This window comes from Hermetia illucens, chromosome 2 (assembly GCF_905115235.1).
Source record: "Hermetia illucens chromosome 2, iHerIll2.2.curated.20191125, whole genome shotgun sequence".
Lineage (NCBI taxonomy): Eukaryota > Metazoa > Arthropoda > Insecta > Diptera > Stratiomyidae > Hermetia > Hermetia illucens.
In genome coordinates this window covers 61832830-61851651 of record NC_051850.1, presented here as the reverse complement: position 1 = coordinate 61851651, position 18822 = coordinate 61832830, and the positions used below count along the sequence as shown (strand labels likewise).

The following is an 18822-nucleotide window of genomic DNA, read 5'->3' as shown; positions in this document are numbered from 1 at the left end:
GAAAGTATGTGGCCAGATCAAGAGGATACATGAAACTAGGGTAGCTAAATAATAATTCAATTTTAAAATAACTAACATGTATAAACTAACCTGAAATCTTGCAGATATTCATTCACCGCTTTCTCATATTTGCTCAAAAATGGATGCATTTTGCACAATAAATGCCAATTGTCGTCTTCTACTTTTTCTACAGTTTCGGATCGTTTATCTAACTTTTCACTGTCCTTTTTCACTAGATGTTTTAGTAGTTTACGAAAAATTCCCACAGCACTTATTCGAATATAATGCTTTTGGTTAAAGCATTTGTCCAACAGAAAATTGATGCAATCATCCAGAGATATCTGGAATCCTTTCTGGCAGGCCTGAAACGGAAAAAAAAACTACATAACGAAAACAATTTTTTTGTGATAATAAAAAAAAATTACGTCAAATATAAGACCATAATCCAATTGCTCCATTAGAGGACATACAGCATCATAGAAGATATTCTCACCAATAGAGGCTTTATCTGTAAAAACAAAATCAAATATTGTTTTAGGCGTATTGAATAGGAAACAAAGAGAAACTGTGAAGAAAAGAACACATAGATGGAGGGGAAAGTCGATTCTTTATATACAGTACTTTTGTGATTTTAATAACACAAATTCTAGGCAAGCATACGATCCAATTAAACCATACCAAGCAATATAATCCTCCTGTGTGGATTTCTCGAATATTTCATCGTATGGACGAGAGAATGTTCAGCCTATGCGTTATAAACATATAAATAGGCGCTATGAACATGCTTGTTAACAAAGTGCTTATCTGTGGATAATAATTGGTTATGGGAAGGATACCTACAGAAACAAACCAACAATGGACCAAAAGAATTCAAGTTTTTGACAGTTTCGGAAGTGTGCAAAGAGCTGTTGGCCAGTGATCACAAGGCGTCAGTAGATCGACATTAGATTAATATGGTATTCAATGCTGTAAAAGATATAGTGAAGTGGAAAGATCAAATTAACCTACCACTGACAGTGGACATCAGTAGGATTTTTCTTCGATCTTTGCTAGTGTCGAAAAATATGAACCGGTTCATGAAAACAGTACTGCGATCCAGGGACTAATTTGGAATCAAAATATGATGCTGCAGATTCATTTATATAAAAAATAAATACGATTGGAATTACCCACTGAAATAAGAATGGCTTGTCAGTACAAAGTTGTAGGTATATTGCTCTCAAATGTATGACGTTGGTCTATTGAAACTCCTCTCACAGAAAAAAATAATAACTTCTATGTGATACTTAAGACCCTGAAGAAGAAACCAGAGGCGAATCAACAATTTTAATTTGACGTCAGTTCAGTTACCATCCGTTGGAAGGAACTAGAAAGGACAGAGAAGCTCGTTTTACCTGAAGATGTGGTCAAGTTTACTGCCCGCAAAGAATAACACAGAAACAGTTCGCTCAATCCTTTAAAACCTTAGGAAACAAATTCATCACGTGGGAGATTTCAATGTCGAACATACCCACTACAATTTAAAGTTCTCCTAAAGATAGAGAACTACAATTTTAGACAGTAAGGTAGACTACGTATCGTCTGCCTACTTATTGGCCGAGTGAAATCAACAAGACATCAGCACTAATCGATTTAAGAGTGTCAGAATGTCAATGTAGAATGGGACAAATAGTCTACGAACTATCCTCATAAAATTCCACCATAATCATCATAGCATATAATAAGCTGCAATTCAATAGTCCACAAAATAGGTTGGCGAATAAATCTACAAATCAAGGAAACATTAAACCAGGAAATCACCAATGGCCATTTAATTTTGAAGCAAACCTGACATTGATGATTGAGTGGCTCAACGAGGTTATATTGGAAACCGCCTCTACAGCTCCACCAATATTTTCAAAGTACTTCTTTGAAATTCATCGATGATTTCAAAAATTTACGCATTAAAGATGATTTGCCCTCAAATTAAGTCTAACAAACCGCTTTCTTCTATACTTCTCTACTATATTGAAACAGTCCTCTCTTCTCATATGTAACGATGGCGTAGACCATGGCGCCAGACACCTTTTAGGGATATCGAATTGATGGACCTCCGCGCAAAACTGGGATGTCTGCAGTTCCTTACTAAGGAAGGCCTAGACCGGATGATGATCATTGAAACATTTCTGCTCCAGAAACTGTTGCCAATGCTAGGTAACAGGAACATTGTACCTGGTCGTCAGTTCGATTTTCTCAAAGAACTCGACTCCTTTATCCTACGAAATATCCCAGATAAGTTTATGTACCCCAAGATTTTCGTTAGTGGAAGTAATGCTACCCTATGCAGCTGGAGCACACAGCATCAAAGATCTGTTGTCTGATGTGTACATAGGTGGGGCATTCACATATAAAATGTTTCGTGAATTCCGCTTCCTCGTTACAGGAGAGACACGAATCATCATGTATAATTCCTGTTCTGAACATATGCGCAGTGTGTGAATTATGGTTATTCAGAATGCCCACAATACTCCTGCAAATATGCACAACACTCCTTGCAATATGTTTGTTAGGTTCTGGCAGGAACAGTTTTTTGTGACTAGCAGCATTTAGGTTCTGCGACCTGTCATTACAGGAAGCTTGTTTTCAATTATTGAAAACAGCGTTAGCCAATGCCTAACGCTCCAATTAGTGGTTCCGGTCTCCCTCGACGATTACCTACCTTGACGTGGTGAGGGAGCTCAGTAAGGAAGATCCTCCAGGAAACGGGAGGTGACACCTGAAGCCAAGCGGTAATCAAAACCCCAAACCAAGGTGTGACTACCGTGCCGAGGGCTGAATGGTCACAGGGATTAAGATGTGGCCGTAAACGGTGAACTCTGGGTACCAGGCGACCCCCAGTTTCAACTAGCCTTGTCTCGGCAAAAAGGGGCTCTGCCGAGATCGACTTACTTTCCCCGGAAAAATTGAGGCCATGGCAGCCAACTATGAAAAAACAAAAAAACAAAAACACAAACCTACTAAGCAAACACAATTAAATTTCGATCGTGACGATCCAACCCCGAGTGAAGGGGCAACCCTGAGCTCATCGATGGAGAACCTGAGTCTAGACTCAGATTCCCCACTTATTCCGGGCAAACCGGCTCCGGGCAACGCACAACCAAAGAGCTGTGCCAAGGTTGAGGGGAAAGGAGCGTTCAGGGCACCTGCGGCTAAGGGGAAACCGAAGCAGGCAGCAAAACAGGAGAGAGATCCGATAGGCCGGGAACTTTTCTCACTATCGGCGTTCCCGAACCTGATGTTAAGAAAGTTCGGGAAAAATCGGGTTGCCGGCTCTACTATGGGCTGGGGACCGTCACGTTACAAGTGTCGGCTCCTAAAACCATTGAAGGAGACATGCAGCCCCCGGCATCTACATCTGAAACGTAAATGAGATGCCACATTTCTCAAGTAAATTTGCAGCATTGTAAAGCGGCGACTGCACTTATCAGTCGTCGGATCAATAGCTGCAAGACATTTATATACCTCATACAAGAACCGTGGGTTGTTGGTGGGGCAGTCAGGGGCCTAAACTTCCAACATGCTGACCTATTGTATGCCAATGGAAGCGAATTACCCCGCAGCTGCATGGTAGTCTCCAAAGACTTCCAGGCTAACCTGGTTAACGATCTATGTGATGGCGACACCACATCGGCTAAGCTAACCATAAAAAGTCAACAGGGAGATAAAGAGATACTATGGTACTCTGCATACTTCCCCTACGACGCAGAAGACGTTCCCAGTGGAACATTCATCAGAGCTATCCAATATGCCAAAAGTAGAGGCATGGGGGTAATAGCAGGATGTGATGTCAACGCTCACCACATATGCTGGGGAAGTTCGAACATCAATGCAAGAGGATCGAGACTACTGGAGTATCTAGTAGGAACCGATTTGCAGATCCTAAATGTGGGTAATGAACCCACTTTCTTCAACGTGGTCAGGCGAGAGGTCATCGACATCACGGTGGCATATCCTGACATCGCGGCTCTGATCGGAGAGTGGAGAGTATCAAACGATATCACACTCTCGGATCACAGACGCATTGATTTCGTTATGGGCATGGATCTACCTCCACCCACTCCATTTCGGGATCCGAAGAACACAGATTGGGTAATGTATCAAACAGAATTGAACGCCCGAGTCACGATCCCTGGGAGGCGCATCAAATCCATTGCTGGAATTGAGAAGACAACCCAGATGATCACAACTAGCATGAGAGGAGCTTTCGAAGAAAGCTGTCCACTCAAGATGCCAAAGAAGGGTAAAACACCATGGTGGAACTCGGATTTGGCAAAACAGAGTCGAACGACAAGGATGCTCCTTAATCGTGCTCTGAAGGGCGAATCAAGCACTAGCTGGAATCGCTATAAAGAAGCACAGAAGGCTCTAAAGAAGAGCATAAGATCGGCCAAACGATCATCTTGGAGACGCTTTTGTGAAGAGACTAACTCTCTTGAGGCAACCTCAAAGCTGAAGCGGATTCTGGTCAAAGAGCGTAGCCAGAAACTGGGTTACTTACGTTTACAGAATGGGAAGTACACAGAAAGCGATGAAGAAACGGCAAATCATTTGCTTGAAGTACACTTCCCAGGCAGCATCCAAAATCTAATCTCGGGGCCAACAGGTGCATACAGCCCTCAACCGAGAGATTGGAATCTGGCATGCAAAGTAGTATCACTGGAGCGAGTGAAATGGGCATTTAACTCATTCCACAGATATAAGTCTGCAGGTCCGGATGGCATCATTCCTGCGCTAGTAATAGAAGGAATGGATGCCATGGGTCGACACATTCGGAATATATATCGGGCATGCCTAACACACGCTTATATTCCAATTATATGGCGGGATGTGAAGGTGTTGTTCATTCCCAAACCAGGAAAACCCACCTACACAGACGCAAAAAGCTTTCGACCGATCAGCCTAATGTCCTTTCTGCTAAAAGGACTAGAAAGATTAGTAGATCGGTTCATAAGGGATACACACATTCCTAAATGGCCACTTCACCATAGGCAACACGCCTACCAGAAAGGCAAATCCACGGAGACAGCACTCCATGAACTTACGGCAAAAATTGAAAAGGCGATGTCCGATAAAGAATACGCTTTAGGCGCATTCATGGACATCGAAGGTGCCTTCAATTATGCCTCATTTGCGGCAATTTGTGATGCGGCAAGACAGCATGGAATCGAACCGCTGCTAATCAGTTGGATCCTTCACATGCTAGAGTGGAGAAAAATCCACATATCGGTCGACCAGAAGTCTATTGAAGCAGGATGTCTCAGGGGCTGCCCACAGGGAGGGGTTCTCTCTCCACTGTTATGGCTCTTGGTGATGGATACCCTGCTGTGGCTCCTGGAGGACAAAAAAGTCTTCGCGCAAGCATTTGCGGACGACCTAGCCGTAATAATTACCGGCAAGTTTGCGGACACAGTATGTGACCGTTTGAATGCAACTCTCCATGTAATCCACAGCTGGTGCCTCCGCAATGGACTCACGGTGAACGCTAGAAAGACTGGACTAGTTATGTTCACTAGAAACGTCAGGTGGGGCAGCTATACGCTACCCACCTTAGCAGGGGCAGAAATCCAGCTGGCACAAACATTCAAGTACTTAGGAGTACATCTCGACTCCAAGTTAACGTGGAAGCATCATATCCAGGAACGATATCAGAAATCCTGCAGATTGCTCTGGTGCTGTAGGAATGCGATAGGTAAGACCTGGGGACTTTTACCTAAACGGATATATTGGATGTATACATCCATAATAAAACCCATTTTGATGTATGCATGCATCGTCTGGTGGCCAAGACTGAACTTTGCTAACAGCAGGAAGCTGCTAACAGATTCAGAGACTTGGTTGCCTTAGTATTGCGGGAGTAATGAGTACTACGCCGACTGCGGCACTTGAAGCCATCCTAAATTTACCCCCCATCCACTTGGAGGTGAAACGGAAAGCAGCCAACGACGCATATAGGCTCGATACCATTGGGGCGTGGAAAGGCGGCCAATCCAACGGGCATGCGTCTATATGGAAATTCCTTGAAAAACATCCGGTAGCCCTGATGCCGACCGATCATATGGTTTTCAGATTCGTCTTTGAAAAGACATACACTGTCGTAATCACCGAAAGAGAAGAATGGTCGACAAGTGGCCATGAGTCTTTTCAGATTACAGACCTAATAATCTTCACCGACGGGTCAGTCACGGAGGATGGATCGGGTGCAGGCGTGTTCTCGGAGAATCCGATTATAGAACTGGCCCGACCCCTCGGAAAAATGACGACCATATTCCAGGCGGAGATATATGCCATTTCATTGGCAGCAGAAGAATGTCTGCGACAAAAATGGAGGGGTCGCACCATTCGAATCTGTTCCGACAGTCGGGCGGCATTATCAGCACTAGATGGCAACAACATATCAAGCCAGTTGGTGTGGAGTTGTCATCAGGTGCTGCTGAAACTTGGCCGACTGAACGAAACATTCCTGATTTGGGTGCCGGGGCACTCTAACATCGCCGGTAATGAGGGGGCTGATAGACTGGCTCGCCGAGGGTCTGGATCCACAATGGTGGGCCCAGAACCAGCTCTTGGAATCCGACCATCTACTGTCAAGTCTACTCTGAAGGGTGAAATTGCAAGGATTCACGCAACCGAGTGGAGAAATTTTGACTCTTGCCGGCAAGCGAAAATCCTTGTGAAGGAGCCTAGGGCCACTAGAGCGGCATTTTTGTTGTCCCTTAAGAAGTGGGACATGAAAACCCTAGTAGGGCTTTTGACGGGACACTGCCCCTTAAACTACCATATGGAAAAGATTGGGGTAGTGGTTTCGGCTGTGTGCAGCCAATGTGAGGAGGAGGAGGAGACTGCCCTGCACTTTTTATGCAGCTGCCCGGCATCCTCAGATCTCAGACGAAGACACCTTGGCAAGGTTTTCTTCAATGAAGAATCTGCACACTCTCTGCCTCTTGAGAATGTTCTCAGATTCGCTAAAGCCTGCGAACACCGTAGGCGGGAAGCCATTGAATAGGCAACTTACGGGGATAGTACAATGGGCCTAATAATGGCCTGAGTGCTCGGAGCTGCGGCTCCCCCCATTTAACTAAACTAACTAACTAAATGGTTCCGGTCACGATATGGGGGATGCTAAGGCATCCAAGATTTCATTTGCTCCTACAGCATAGTGACCAGGTATCCAGAGCAGTTGTACCGTATTGAATTTAGAAATAGAGTTCAATCTGTTTCTTCATTACTAAATGATTTTCGAAGTGATCAACGGGCTACTCATTGATCTCAGTATCGCCTGGCTATCGCTGCAGATTGCGATACGCCTGCCCTTCATCTCATAACTTCATACCTTATACCAAACAGATGTATGGCGACCCGAGAATCAGAAGCCATTGTAAGAACTGGAATCAGTTTTCCCAACAACCCTTCCAATGCTCTGTTCCCCTCATTTTCGCCCTTTCCCAATAGATCTAATCGAATTGGTCTATGAGCTGCTCCCATTGCAGTGCTTTGAATATATATATATATCCAAGGACTGCAAATTGAGTAATGTATCATCATGTATGCATAAGCGAACGTCGGTCCAAAGATAGCAATATCCACATTACTACATTATATATACATACATGTACATACAAAGGTCCGCCTGCACAGCCTATATGCTGTGAGACCTGCTTTTATCATATGAATACAGGTAGAGTACCTGCAGCATGAAATGTTAGTGTCATGTTCATGTGAATGCTCTGACATTAAATTCATATACAGGGTGTCAAAAAATTCAACGATAATACTTAAAGGGCCGATAGAGTAACTCACAAGAATCCAGAAAAACATTAAATGCCCTTAGTAAAATGTTCATGGATTTGAGATATTGTAAATTCAATGGAATTCGTTAAAATCGGTCTCGTAGATCAGATTTTCGAATTTTTTTATCCATCATACATTTCTTGCAACATTCAGCTTTTGGGCTACATTACCACATATAAACCATCAACTTTTTACTAAGGGCATTTAATGTTTTCCTGAATCCATTTGAGTTGCTCTATCAGCCTTTTAAGTTGACTTTTCGGACACCCTGTGTATCATGACTTGCTAACTGTGTACAAATGAGAACGACATGTAATTATATGTATCATATATTACATGCATATGAAAAACACAAAGCCTTTGATACTTAAACCGACTTGTTTAAATTGGATATTTTTTGCACTCTCGATATGGACGTGAACTTCATTACGTTATATATGTGTATGCATCTAATGTCTCCGATTCAATGATAAATATTTTTAAATAATCAAATATATTACAGTTCCTGGAATAGGCTTTTGTATGCTGTAATAGAGAAAAACTACTGAATAAAAAAGTACACTCACCAGAGGATGACAGCAAAGAGTGAAAGGATTTGAAGAGTACAAGACTCGTTTCTAAAGCGAATAAGTTTTCCCATTCATCAATGACATTTGTTAACATAACAGTGGAACTTTTTTGTTTTTCCTCGACGAAAAATTGGAACATTGCAGTGTGCAGCTTATAAACAGCAGATATGAATACTGAAACCTTGTGAATACAAATTGTTAGAATCAAATACTGATGATATTATCAGAAGAATTTACCTGTGGTAATTTTACGGAATCGATAGCTTTCGAAATCATAAGAATCCAGGAGCTCAATGCTATACGAATAAAATCCCAATGAGGTACTGTCAGCTCCGTGGGGAAATTAGTCAATACCTCGGTCAATAATTTGGCTATTTCAGCTGCAATTAATACTTCCTCAAATGGTAGCTCGCTTACATTCCTTTTTTGGTGGAAGAAAAGCATATATTACTTACATAATATCCCGATTCGAGTGATTGCTTTTGCAAATTAAATTGAACTGTATTACTCTATTGCAATTTAAAATAACAGCTTTGCAGTTTTATTTATTGGGTTGGAGAAAAAGAGATGTCGTATTTTGTCAATAGATGGCGACACTTAAACATATCTTGTGTTGTACTTGTCGCATCGGGTCATACTATATGGCGATTTCAAGACGACAATCTGTGCTACAAGTGTCTCTTTGACAGTGATATGATCGTACGTTTCAGTCTCAAGTTATAGCGCGCCAAGATGCAGTCCACCAAGCAAGAAATTCGTCATATTTTACGTTTTTACAACCTGAGAGGTAAAAATGCAACTAAAGCGGCCGAAAAAATTTGTGAAGTTTATGGGCCCGATACTATAACGATTCACTCAGCACAGCGTTGATTCGATCGATTTCGTTCTGTGTGTCAATCGGCGTAGAAACCGATCAAATCGTCGAAATCATCCAAGTAGACCGGCATATGAGCACTCGCTCGATTGGTCAGGAACTGGGTATAAACCATAAAACCGTTTGGAACCATTTGCAGAAGATTGAATTCCAAAAAAAAGCTGGATGTTTGGGTGCGACAAGAGTTGACGCAAACAAATTTCTTGGACGCCTGCGATGCACTGCTAAAACGGAACGAGTTCGACCCATTTTCGAAGCGGATGGTGACTGGTGATAAAAAAGTGGATCACATACGATAACCTCAAACGAAAAAAATCATGGTCGAAGCACGGCGAGCCGGCCCAAACCAGCACCAAGCCCGGATTGAGGGCCAGGAAGGTTTTGCTGTGTGTATGGTGGGATTGAAAGGAAATCATCTACTATGAGCTGCTCATCTATGGCCAGACCCTCAATTCGGTCCTCTACTGTGAGCAACTCGACCGTTTGAAGCAGTCGATTGACCAGAAGCGGCCAGAATTTGTCAATAAGAATGTGTTGTGTTCCACCAGGACAACGCTCGGCCTCACAGATCTTTGATGACCCCCAGAAGCTACGAGGGCTCGGATGGGATATCCTATCGCACCTACCGTATAGTCCGGACCTGGCACCAAGTGATTACCATCTCTTCCGGTCCATGCAAGGCGCTCTTGGTGCTACTAAGTTGGCCTCAAAAGAGGCTTGCGAAAACTGGCTGTCTGATTTTTTTGCAAATAAGGAGGGGGTGTTTTATAAGGGGGGAGATAATGAAGTTGCATTCTAAATGGCAACAAGTTTTCGGACAAAATGGCGCATATTTGATTTAAATCGGATAATTCTAAGTATGTTAAATAAAGCGTCAAATTTTGATCACAAATACGACATTTCTTTTCCCCCAATCCAATATGATTGCAGAGCGGGAAGGTAAAATCGAATATGTTTTTGTAAATATGTATTTTTGAGAATAAACCTTCCAAATTCGGAAAGTATGCACTGTATAGAATTTCACTTCATATTAATTATTTCTTGTTCCTTTTTTCTTTAACGCAGATAGTTGATTTGAGTTAAAAAATATGCATATTAATTGTATTCAAATTCTATTGAATATATAGTTACTCACTTATTATATAATAAGAATTCACTGGATGATTTCTGTCGGGCAGCTATCTCTGATAGTAGGTCATGGCATAGTTCTATTACTTTTTTATCGGAGATGGCATTGTTTTCATTGGAAAAGTAGTTTTCAATATATGCTCGCAATGTTGCGACACGAGCCAGGATATCAACATCATCAGAAAAATATTCTATTTTCACGGGCAGGGATCGTACTGGTAGCGTTGGAAGAAGCGCCTGGAATTATACATGTAGGCATTATGTTTTTGAAAATTAAAAAGAAGATATTGTAAATAAAATGTTTGATGATTGTTGAAAGCCGTTGATATGAATTTAATTGAAGAGTTTACTATGAAAAGATGTTTCGTCAAAGGTGAAATGAATCTTTTATTGTTCAGTCATAAATTTAAAGTTTTCATCCTTGGTTATTACTTTATAATGCTGGATTATACTTGGCTTATGAGTGTGAATTTCATATAGGGTGAAGCACAATTCGAACCTTAGTAAACGAAAAAACATACACTTTTGAAGAGCATTCATAATAGTTCTTTAGTTAAGGGGGGACAGCGCTCTACGAGATCGAAAAAATCGAAAATTTCCACGTCAATTCTTAGTATATTTAAAAGTATACAAAGTTACACAGTCTAATATTTCTGTGTAAATACAAATGAAAAAGCTGAGTGTAAGGTATTTACGGTGCGACTGAATGCCCAGACTATAGCATGCTCAACTTTTTTTAAGTGTCTGGCCGAATAGTGCGATTTCCACCATACTTGGTAGGATCACGTTCTATGCTATAGACTATATTGTTACAACCACCACATTACGTGGTGCTAGAATGAACTTAAGGGGGTTTTGTAGCCAGTCACCAAAAATTATAGTAATATACTATTATTAACTTTATTTGAGTAGATATCGGTATGGAGAGCATTTCGTAGCCTAGGCATCATATAGTGGCAGCCTCTTGATATTTTTTCAGATTTTTTTGTTAGGTAGTTTCTGAGAATGTGTCCGTTAAAGAAGTGATCATTTTCGCATTCCGGGGCATTCCAGAGAAACTAACAGCCATTATCAAAGCGACATACGATGGCACAAAATGTCGCGTACTGTACCGAGGTAAAATCTGGGTTGATTTTGAGGTCCAAAGCCGAGTCCACCAGGGTTGCATCCTGTCACCGAGATGATTTCTTCTTGTCATCGGTGACGTTCCTCATGCTGCCCTGTCCGGAGGACGTTAAGGAATTCAATAGACGATGATACGTTTCTTCAAATACATCGTCTACGCTGATGATATCTGTTTGCTCTCTCACCAGGACATGGACCTTGGCCAAATGGCTCTAGAATTGGAAAAAGAGGCAAGTATAGTTGGACTGAAGATGAAAACGAACAAAACCAAGGTTCTTAGTCTGACGGGTCATCACATTTTCCCCATCTGCATTAATGGACAGAGCAGCGAAGTAGATGTTGCCCGATACATTAACAGCACTAGATCCGATTTCGCTGCCCTGCCTAAAATCTGCAAATGTTATCCCAACGCTAAGATCAAGTGGAAACTGTTCTGTGCTAGTATTCCTTCTGTGTTGCTATATGGGAGTAAGGCATATAAAGTGAACTCCACTCCGCGAGCAATGGCGCGTAGATGTGGTTGACACGCTAAAAGGCAACCATATTCCTCTCCAAAAGTGTGATACGAATTACTTCGAATCAAAACAACAGCAGTTAGCATCGATAGTTGGGATTGTTTGATATGTGCTGAAAATTTCTATGCCGGGGAGTATTTTAACTACGTATATATCAAGCTTTTGTAATCCTAAAATTGAAACCCGTCTGATTTGAACAATAATAGCAGATCAGGAAAAAAAATATAGCACGTGCACCTTTAACTATAGAACAAAGTGGTATTAATCATTTTGGTTGAACATGTTCCAATGATTACTACCGCTTAAGGACAACTTCACCTTAATGACACATCAATGGCCGATTGAAATGTTCTGAAGTTTCAGAGACGAACAAAATTTCGCAGACCCTTAGACCAAGATATGTTCTTGTCGTTCATACATATCACGATAAGGAGACTCAGCTAACCAACCGTTCTTGTATCATGTATACAGTGCGTGGTATAAAAACTTGACATTTATGCTATTTTGTTAAGATATCAGCAAGCGTCAAAGGCAAATACGCGATCAACTGATAAAGTGTTGTATAATTGTGTTTAATTTGTCACATTTACACCAAATGGAGCATTCGCAAACATTACTAATCTTTTGTTTTCATTTGTGAAAAACCCCTCATAAACGGTATCACTTACTTCAAAAGGCTTATGACAAGCATGCTCGATCGCACGATACGTATGAAGGATGGTTTCTAGATTTAAAAAGAGGTGATTTCGACAAGAACCAGGAAAAACTGAAATAGTTTGAAGATGTCCAATAATGCCTGCATGATTCACAAACACAAGGACAACCCGCAGAGCAATCGAGCGTAAGCCAACAAAATGTTTCCAACCATTCACGAAAGATGGGGAAGATTCAGAAGATCGCAGATGGGTGCTATATGACTTGAACAAGAGAGAAATGCAGAATCGAAAAAGCACCGGTGAAATTTTGCTCGTACGAAATGTGAATGTGAATGTGAATGAGTACCTGAGTCAAACCAGGGTAATAATCTCGGGCGAGCGCAATACTGACCATATTGCTTTCTACAGGGCACTGTAATCCTGTAGTGTGCCGTTACGGTGTTGAACGAAGTGCTCTAACACACTTGAAGGCCCTGATCTAATTGCCTTGTTGCGCCAACGATTGTTATTATTTGAATTTTTGGTTTGAGATTATTACAAATGGAGATATGCTTCTCCACATTGAAAACATTATATATTTTTGTTGTCAAAAAAAAACCTAAAAAGGGTTGAAATATCGAGCGTCGTGTAGGAAAACCTCATTGATGCGTACATAATACAGTAAATTAAATTCCCCTAAAATATGAAGTGGCTTTTATATTACCGCTTTTTAGATCGGACGTTCATGCACAACTATGATAGTTCATCTTTTCCAGAATGATCTGATACATAATATCTAATAAAAAGCACTTACCTGCAGGATGTGAACGTGCACTAAAGAATTCTGCACTGGCAAACTGTCTATAGATTTTCTATAGATCAGTACGGAGCTGTTCTCACTTTCAGTATACGGTTTACAATTCACAAAAAATGCAAGCAATTTAGCCGATAATTCATCTCCCGAAATTACGTTCGTCAAAACTTTTTTCTCCAAAGCAGTACGTTGTTCGTCCGCGATATCGTTAAGGAATACATCTGCAGTATCTACCATGCTTGAGATAATTGCTGCAACGTCACTGTTAACCTGTAAAGTCAAAATATATTTCCTTAAACATTGCAGAAGTATGATTCTCGGTAGAATAAAGTCGATCACCTCTCAACGGTACATACCAAATCATAGACGTTCGCCAATGATGATCCTACTGCTGTAATTTTCATCGCATTTAGAACGTACTCATATATTTCCTCCGACCAAATTTTTATCACCTTCTCTGTAACTTCTCTGTAATCATCTGCACTCTCTAAATCATCCTTAATACTGCCATCTTCATATTGGTCAACAAATTCTGATTTTATGTTTGGTTTTGTGTCACACGTCAGTAAAAACATGAGAGAAAGTCGGAAGTAGAAAATTGTAAATAGTGTCTTAATATCTTTGCAATCAAACTCTTCCAGGGCTTCAATATTTCTCGGAGTGAGTGTATCATGTAAACATTCCGTGTATAGGCAATAATTTTCTAATTTACGCACATTTTTCCCAATATCATACTGGAACATAATTCTCAAGAACGATATAACTTTTGCTTGTTTTTCTTCATCATTTTCACAAACTTCGTTTGAGCAGGAAAGTAAATGTGATGCCATCTTAGCAATGTGCAGTACATCTTCACTTAACAAATTGTCATTGACCAGTCGCTTATGAATTAAATCGGTGCACTTTGTAATAAGCTCATCATCAAGATCTATATCCTCACTCGATATAGCATCCTGCCAACATGTTGTGATTTCCCACAGGGTGTCTTCTGACAGTTGATTATTTTTGTTCATATTTATGCTGAATGCAAAGAGCTTCAAAAATACTTCACGTTGTAAATCACTGGTCGAGTTCTTGGAACAAATAACGGGCATAATTTGAGCAATGAAGCTTGCGCAGGTGTCCATCATGTCAATATAAGCTTCGTTGACCATGGGCTCTGATACAGTATTTATGATGCCACGGACAGTGTCTTTACTGATCAAAATATCTCCTGATTCATTTTGAAAGAAACATTTTTGCAATAAATTTAATTTCTCCTTCGAATTTTCAATTATTGTTTCCTTCGCGATTTCAAGAATAATATCCGAAACATATTTCTGTGAAAGTAGATTTCGAGTCTCCGCTTCAAGACATAATGGATATGACAAAAGGCGTTGCAGTGTCCACTGTTGTACCGAAGTACTGTTCACCTAATATAGGAAAGAAATGATTATGGTGAAAATGAATGCACGACCCAGGAACCCATGTTTTGATACATTCGTTTTCTAATGTGTGTTGCAAAATAAGTCAATTTAAGATAACAGTAAAATATACAAAAAGAAACACCCAACTTTACAAAAATTATAGTGCCCCAAAATCTATAAATGCCTTGATATCCATACCTTGAGTAAATCTCCGAGATAATTTGTTCGTCGATCTCCAGGTAAATGGTTCAAAATTCCGAAGATTATGTCAATTATTATTTCTGACGAATCGTCTCGTAGAAGCCAATCTTTCAGTATGTTCAAAGTTGAATACAAATCCTCCTTCGTCGAAATTTTTTCGTAGAATTCAATGTCGTTAAACATTTCACACAGACTTTTCAAATGAGTTATAAATTGGTTATTCCCATTTATAGTTCTACTAATAATAATTTTCGCCAGGTTCATGCAAATTGGTTTCAATTCTGCATGCAAAACAGAATTTTTGTTTGTATTGTTTTCCTTCTTATCCACGGCTGCCTCGTCTAGTAGAAATTTAACTCTGTTAGGAGCGGGTTTCTGTGAGCAAGCGGTCAGACAACCAATCAATTCTATTAGGCGATCAAGCTTCTTGTCTATTGCTTCCTGAGTTTCAAACGTTTGTACTAAAGTAGCTAAATTGTTCCAGAATGATTTCGTTAAAGCTGAAAATACTTTGGATGCATTTACATTTTGTGACCAGCTTGTCACACAATTCGAAATTTCGCCGTACAAATATTTCGATATTTGATTATCATTATTTACGTTCCATGTAATCAAGTCATTCACATAATCATCCAACAACTTTTGAGAATAAGCTACCTCTCGATCTCCATTTGATTTATTCATAGATTTCTTTTGTATCACATATCGCAGACATTCGAAAAATGCACTAACATTTGCCGAAATTTCAGATTTGCTTGTCAAATTTTGTTGTATTGACATAAGCCATGTTTTTATTGTCCCAAAGAAATCATCATAAAACTCTTCAAGTGAATAACCTTGAATATTTCCTTCTGATAGTTTCGAAATAAATGGCAAATAATGCGGACAAAGTGCAGTAGCATTTCCGAAACCTCCATTCTTCAGTAAAAGTGAAAATTTCGGCAAAATAACTTTTTTGAAATTTGCATAGTTGTACCTGAAGAAGAATATCTTAAGATGTGCAAACAAGAACGCTTTCACTTTCTTACCAATCATCGAACACTTCCTGGACTAACAACACACAGCTCCATACGTAAGGAAGAACACCGGGATCCGTGTCAGCTATATGTTGAAATACAACATCGATCGTCTGTTGCTTGTGATCCGCTAACAGCTCAGGCGCATTTTGTAAAAGAGAAGACAAACATTCATACCATGCAGCTCTAGAAAGAAGTAGTGATGGATATAAATTTAATTATAATTTAGTTTGAATAAACTTATAGTAATTAAAATGGATTGTAATCATTGATTATCGTACATCCTTATCCTAATATGGGGGGGATTGAAGGTACAATGTGCAACAGTTGCAACTGTTTTTTGAATTGTGGCAAAGACATTTTAAAGTTATCGCCAACAGAACTGGTTGGTTCCCTTCTCTTCTTCTAACCATATAAGACGTTACCAGTTTTAATAGATTCATTGATGTAATTGGAAGGTTATATGAGACACCGATTTGTTGTCGAAGGAAGAAAGGAGGGACACCTACTTTAATAATCATAAACCACCAATGCAAATAGAAAGAGCGTGATGGCTAGTACAACTGAGAACTTTGGTTTATGGTGGTGTTTATCTTCAGTTCGATTTGTGTCTGTCTTCTTGACTTAGTCGTAGACGTAGTCGAGGTATTTAAGAAAAGATGGCATCATCCACTGAATTCCTCCACGTACTCCAAGGTGATAACGAGAAACATCGGGCTCCGAGATTTTACCTCGATGCAGCATGTAACATTTTCCGCCGTCATATATCATTCTGATAATATTTATTATTTTCTCTGAAACGCCCGTCCTACGAAAATTATCATACATATAGATACATGCTGTGCAAACCTTTCTTGAAATTGATGAAGAGCAGGTGTTAATGTACGCTGCGAGAGGATCCACAGCAGAAACCAACATGACCATTCCATGTTGCTTTCAGATAATATTTTCGCGAAAGCAGAAAGCTCAAGACAAGTGCCTTTCTTTGGGATCTTAACGATGGTCCCTCATCACTCCTAGGAAAAGATCTCAGATTTCCAACATCTACGAATGAATGGAAGTAACACTTCTGCATAGACTGCAAAGGGCGCACCGAATATATCCGCAGGGAAATCGTCGGCGACTTTACTTTCTTTGAAATCATTAATAGGAAAGATAATTTCGTTCCTATATGGAGGAGCAGTCCGTATCCGCATGAAGTGGTGGCTTGTCATATCATCCAGAAAAGGTTATGTGATTAAGAACCGCAGTGAAGTGCTCTCTCCACCTCTTCATCTGTACATCAGCCTACCAGTAACATCCATTATAAGTTAAGTTTTTAATGATATGGTATTCGTTCTTATTTGCCACAATTTCTGCTTCCCTCGCCAAATGGTGAACTTCGTTTTGTAACGGTATTCGCAAAGTAGCCACAGCCAAGGCTGTCGCGCGATTCAAATTCCCCTGGTGGCAGTGGGAATTGTATCGTGATTTGACGTCGGATACCAGTCGACTCAGCTGAGAATGAGTAACTGAGTCAAATCAGGGTAATAATCTCGGGCGAGCGCAATACTGACCAGATTGCCTCCTACAGGCTATCGTGTAGTGCACGCTCTTGCATGAAGTGGTTTAACACACTTGCCCTGATCCAATATGGATTCTTACGGCAACGAATATTATTATTATACTTTGTGCAAAAGTATTCAAAGTTGCAAGATTGCTTGTTTAAAAGTTAAATTATGGAAGAAAGTTTTTGTCTAAAAGAAGAGAATCCGCGTACATAAAATTAAATTACGGGAAAAATCATCATCATTTGTATCCACAATTTCGAAATTACCCAGATAAATTTTATGAATATGCCAGAATGTCTCCTGAAACGTTTGATTACATACTAACTATTGAAGGAGATATTAGAAAGCTGAAAACAAAGAAAAAAATAAGCGGAATCATCAAAAGAAGCCCAAGAAGAGTGTTATGATGCAGGTGTTGAGGCCTGTTCTGAATGCATTAATATCAAATTTCGCATACGTAGTTTTTGTATTTGTGTAAATTGCTTCATAAAAGTAAATTTATTTTGGAAAACAAACGGTCTTCATTTCGCTCTCTCATTTCCAATACTCTTACTTTTTTATCTTCCAAACGAATCATCTCCTCAGTATCCCTATCTCTGGTGCTCTTTAATCGCTTTCCAACTTTTGGTATTCTTTTCCCAGTCGCCTTAGCACCAAATTGAATTCCAGTTTGAATTTCAGATAATTCTTATCGCTCATGTCCCAGACGGCACTTATTAATACTTCGCAATCCACCTTCACTTCTAATCAAATCAATCACGATTGCCACTTTCTACGAGTTTAAAAATGCAAACCAAGCGGTCGTTCAAATTACGCTCATCTGCCTAACGCTACGCTACGTTTGTGATATGCGCAGTATCAAAGAAACAATGAATTTGAAAAAACGCCCACTTACGTTACGCTCTTAATTTGCGCTCGCCCTTAGGCCTTTGTTCAGAGGTTGTATCGTTGGGGCAGTAAGAAAGTTTTCCCGCTGTTAGACGATAACCGCATGGAGGAAATAGTCACTTTTGGATTTGTGAGGTCGACATTATGTTCCTCTGCGAGCAGACGCGGTATCAATACGCAAGCGAAGATGGTTTATAAGAAATTTTATGTAGTTTCCGAAAATGGTATCAAATCTGGGATTAAATGATTGAGGGAGAGGGAAATTGCGATTTTT

General features: G+C 40.1%; 1 protein-coding gene across 1 annotated transcript in view; it reads right to left on the bottom strand.

Annotated features, from left to right (window-relative positions):
- LOC119650235 (E3 ubiquitin-protein ligase listerin) overlaps window positions 1–18822 on the bottom strand; it is a 35506-nt gene that overhangs the window by 11185 nt on the left and 5499 nt on the right. Inside the window, exons 3-11 of the mRNA XM_038052815.1 lie at window positions 16123–16296; window positions 15092–16070; window positions 13844–14899; window positions 13488–13757; window positions 10406–10635; window positions 8634–8817; window positions 8394–8577; window positions 426–508; window positions 91–362 (exon numbers count right to left, since the gene is read on the bottom strand). Coding sequence (XP_037908743.1) covers window positions 91–362; window positions 426–508; window positions 8394–8577; window positions 8634–8817; window positions 10406–10635; window positions 13488–13757; window positions 13844–14899; window positions 15092–16070; window positions 16123–16296 — 3432 coding nt within the window. The remainder of the gene's footprint in view (window positions 1–90; window positions 363–425; window positions 509–8393; window positions 8578–8633; window positions 8818–10405; window positions 10636–13487; window positions 13758–13843; window positions 14900–15091; window positions 16071–16122; window positions 16297–18822) is intronic.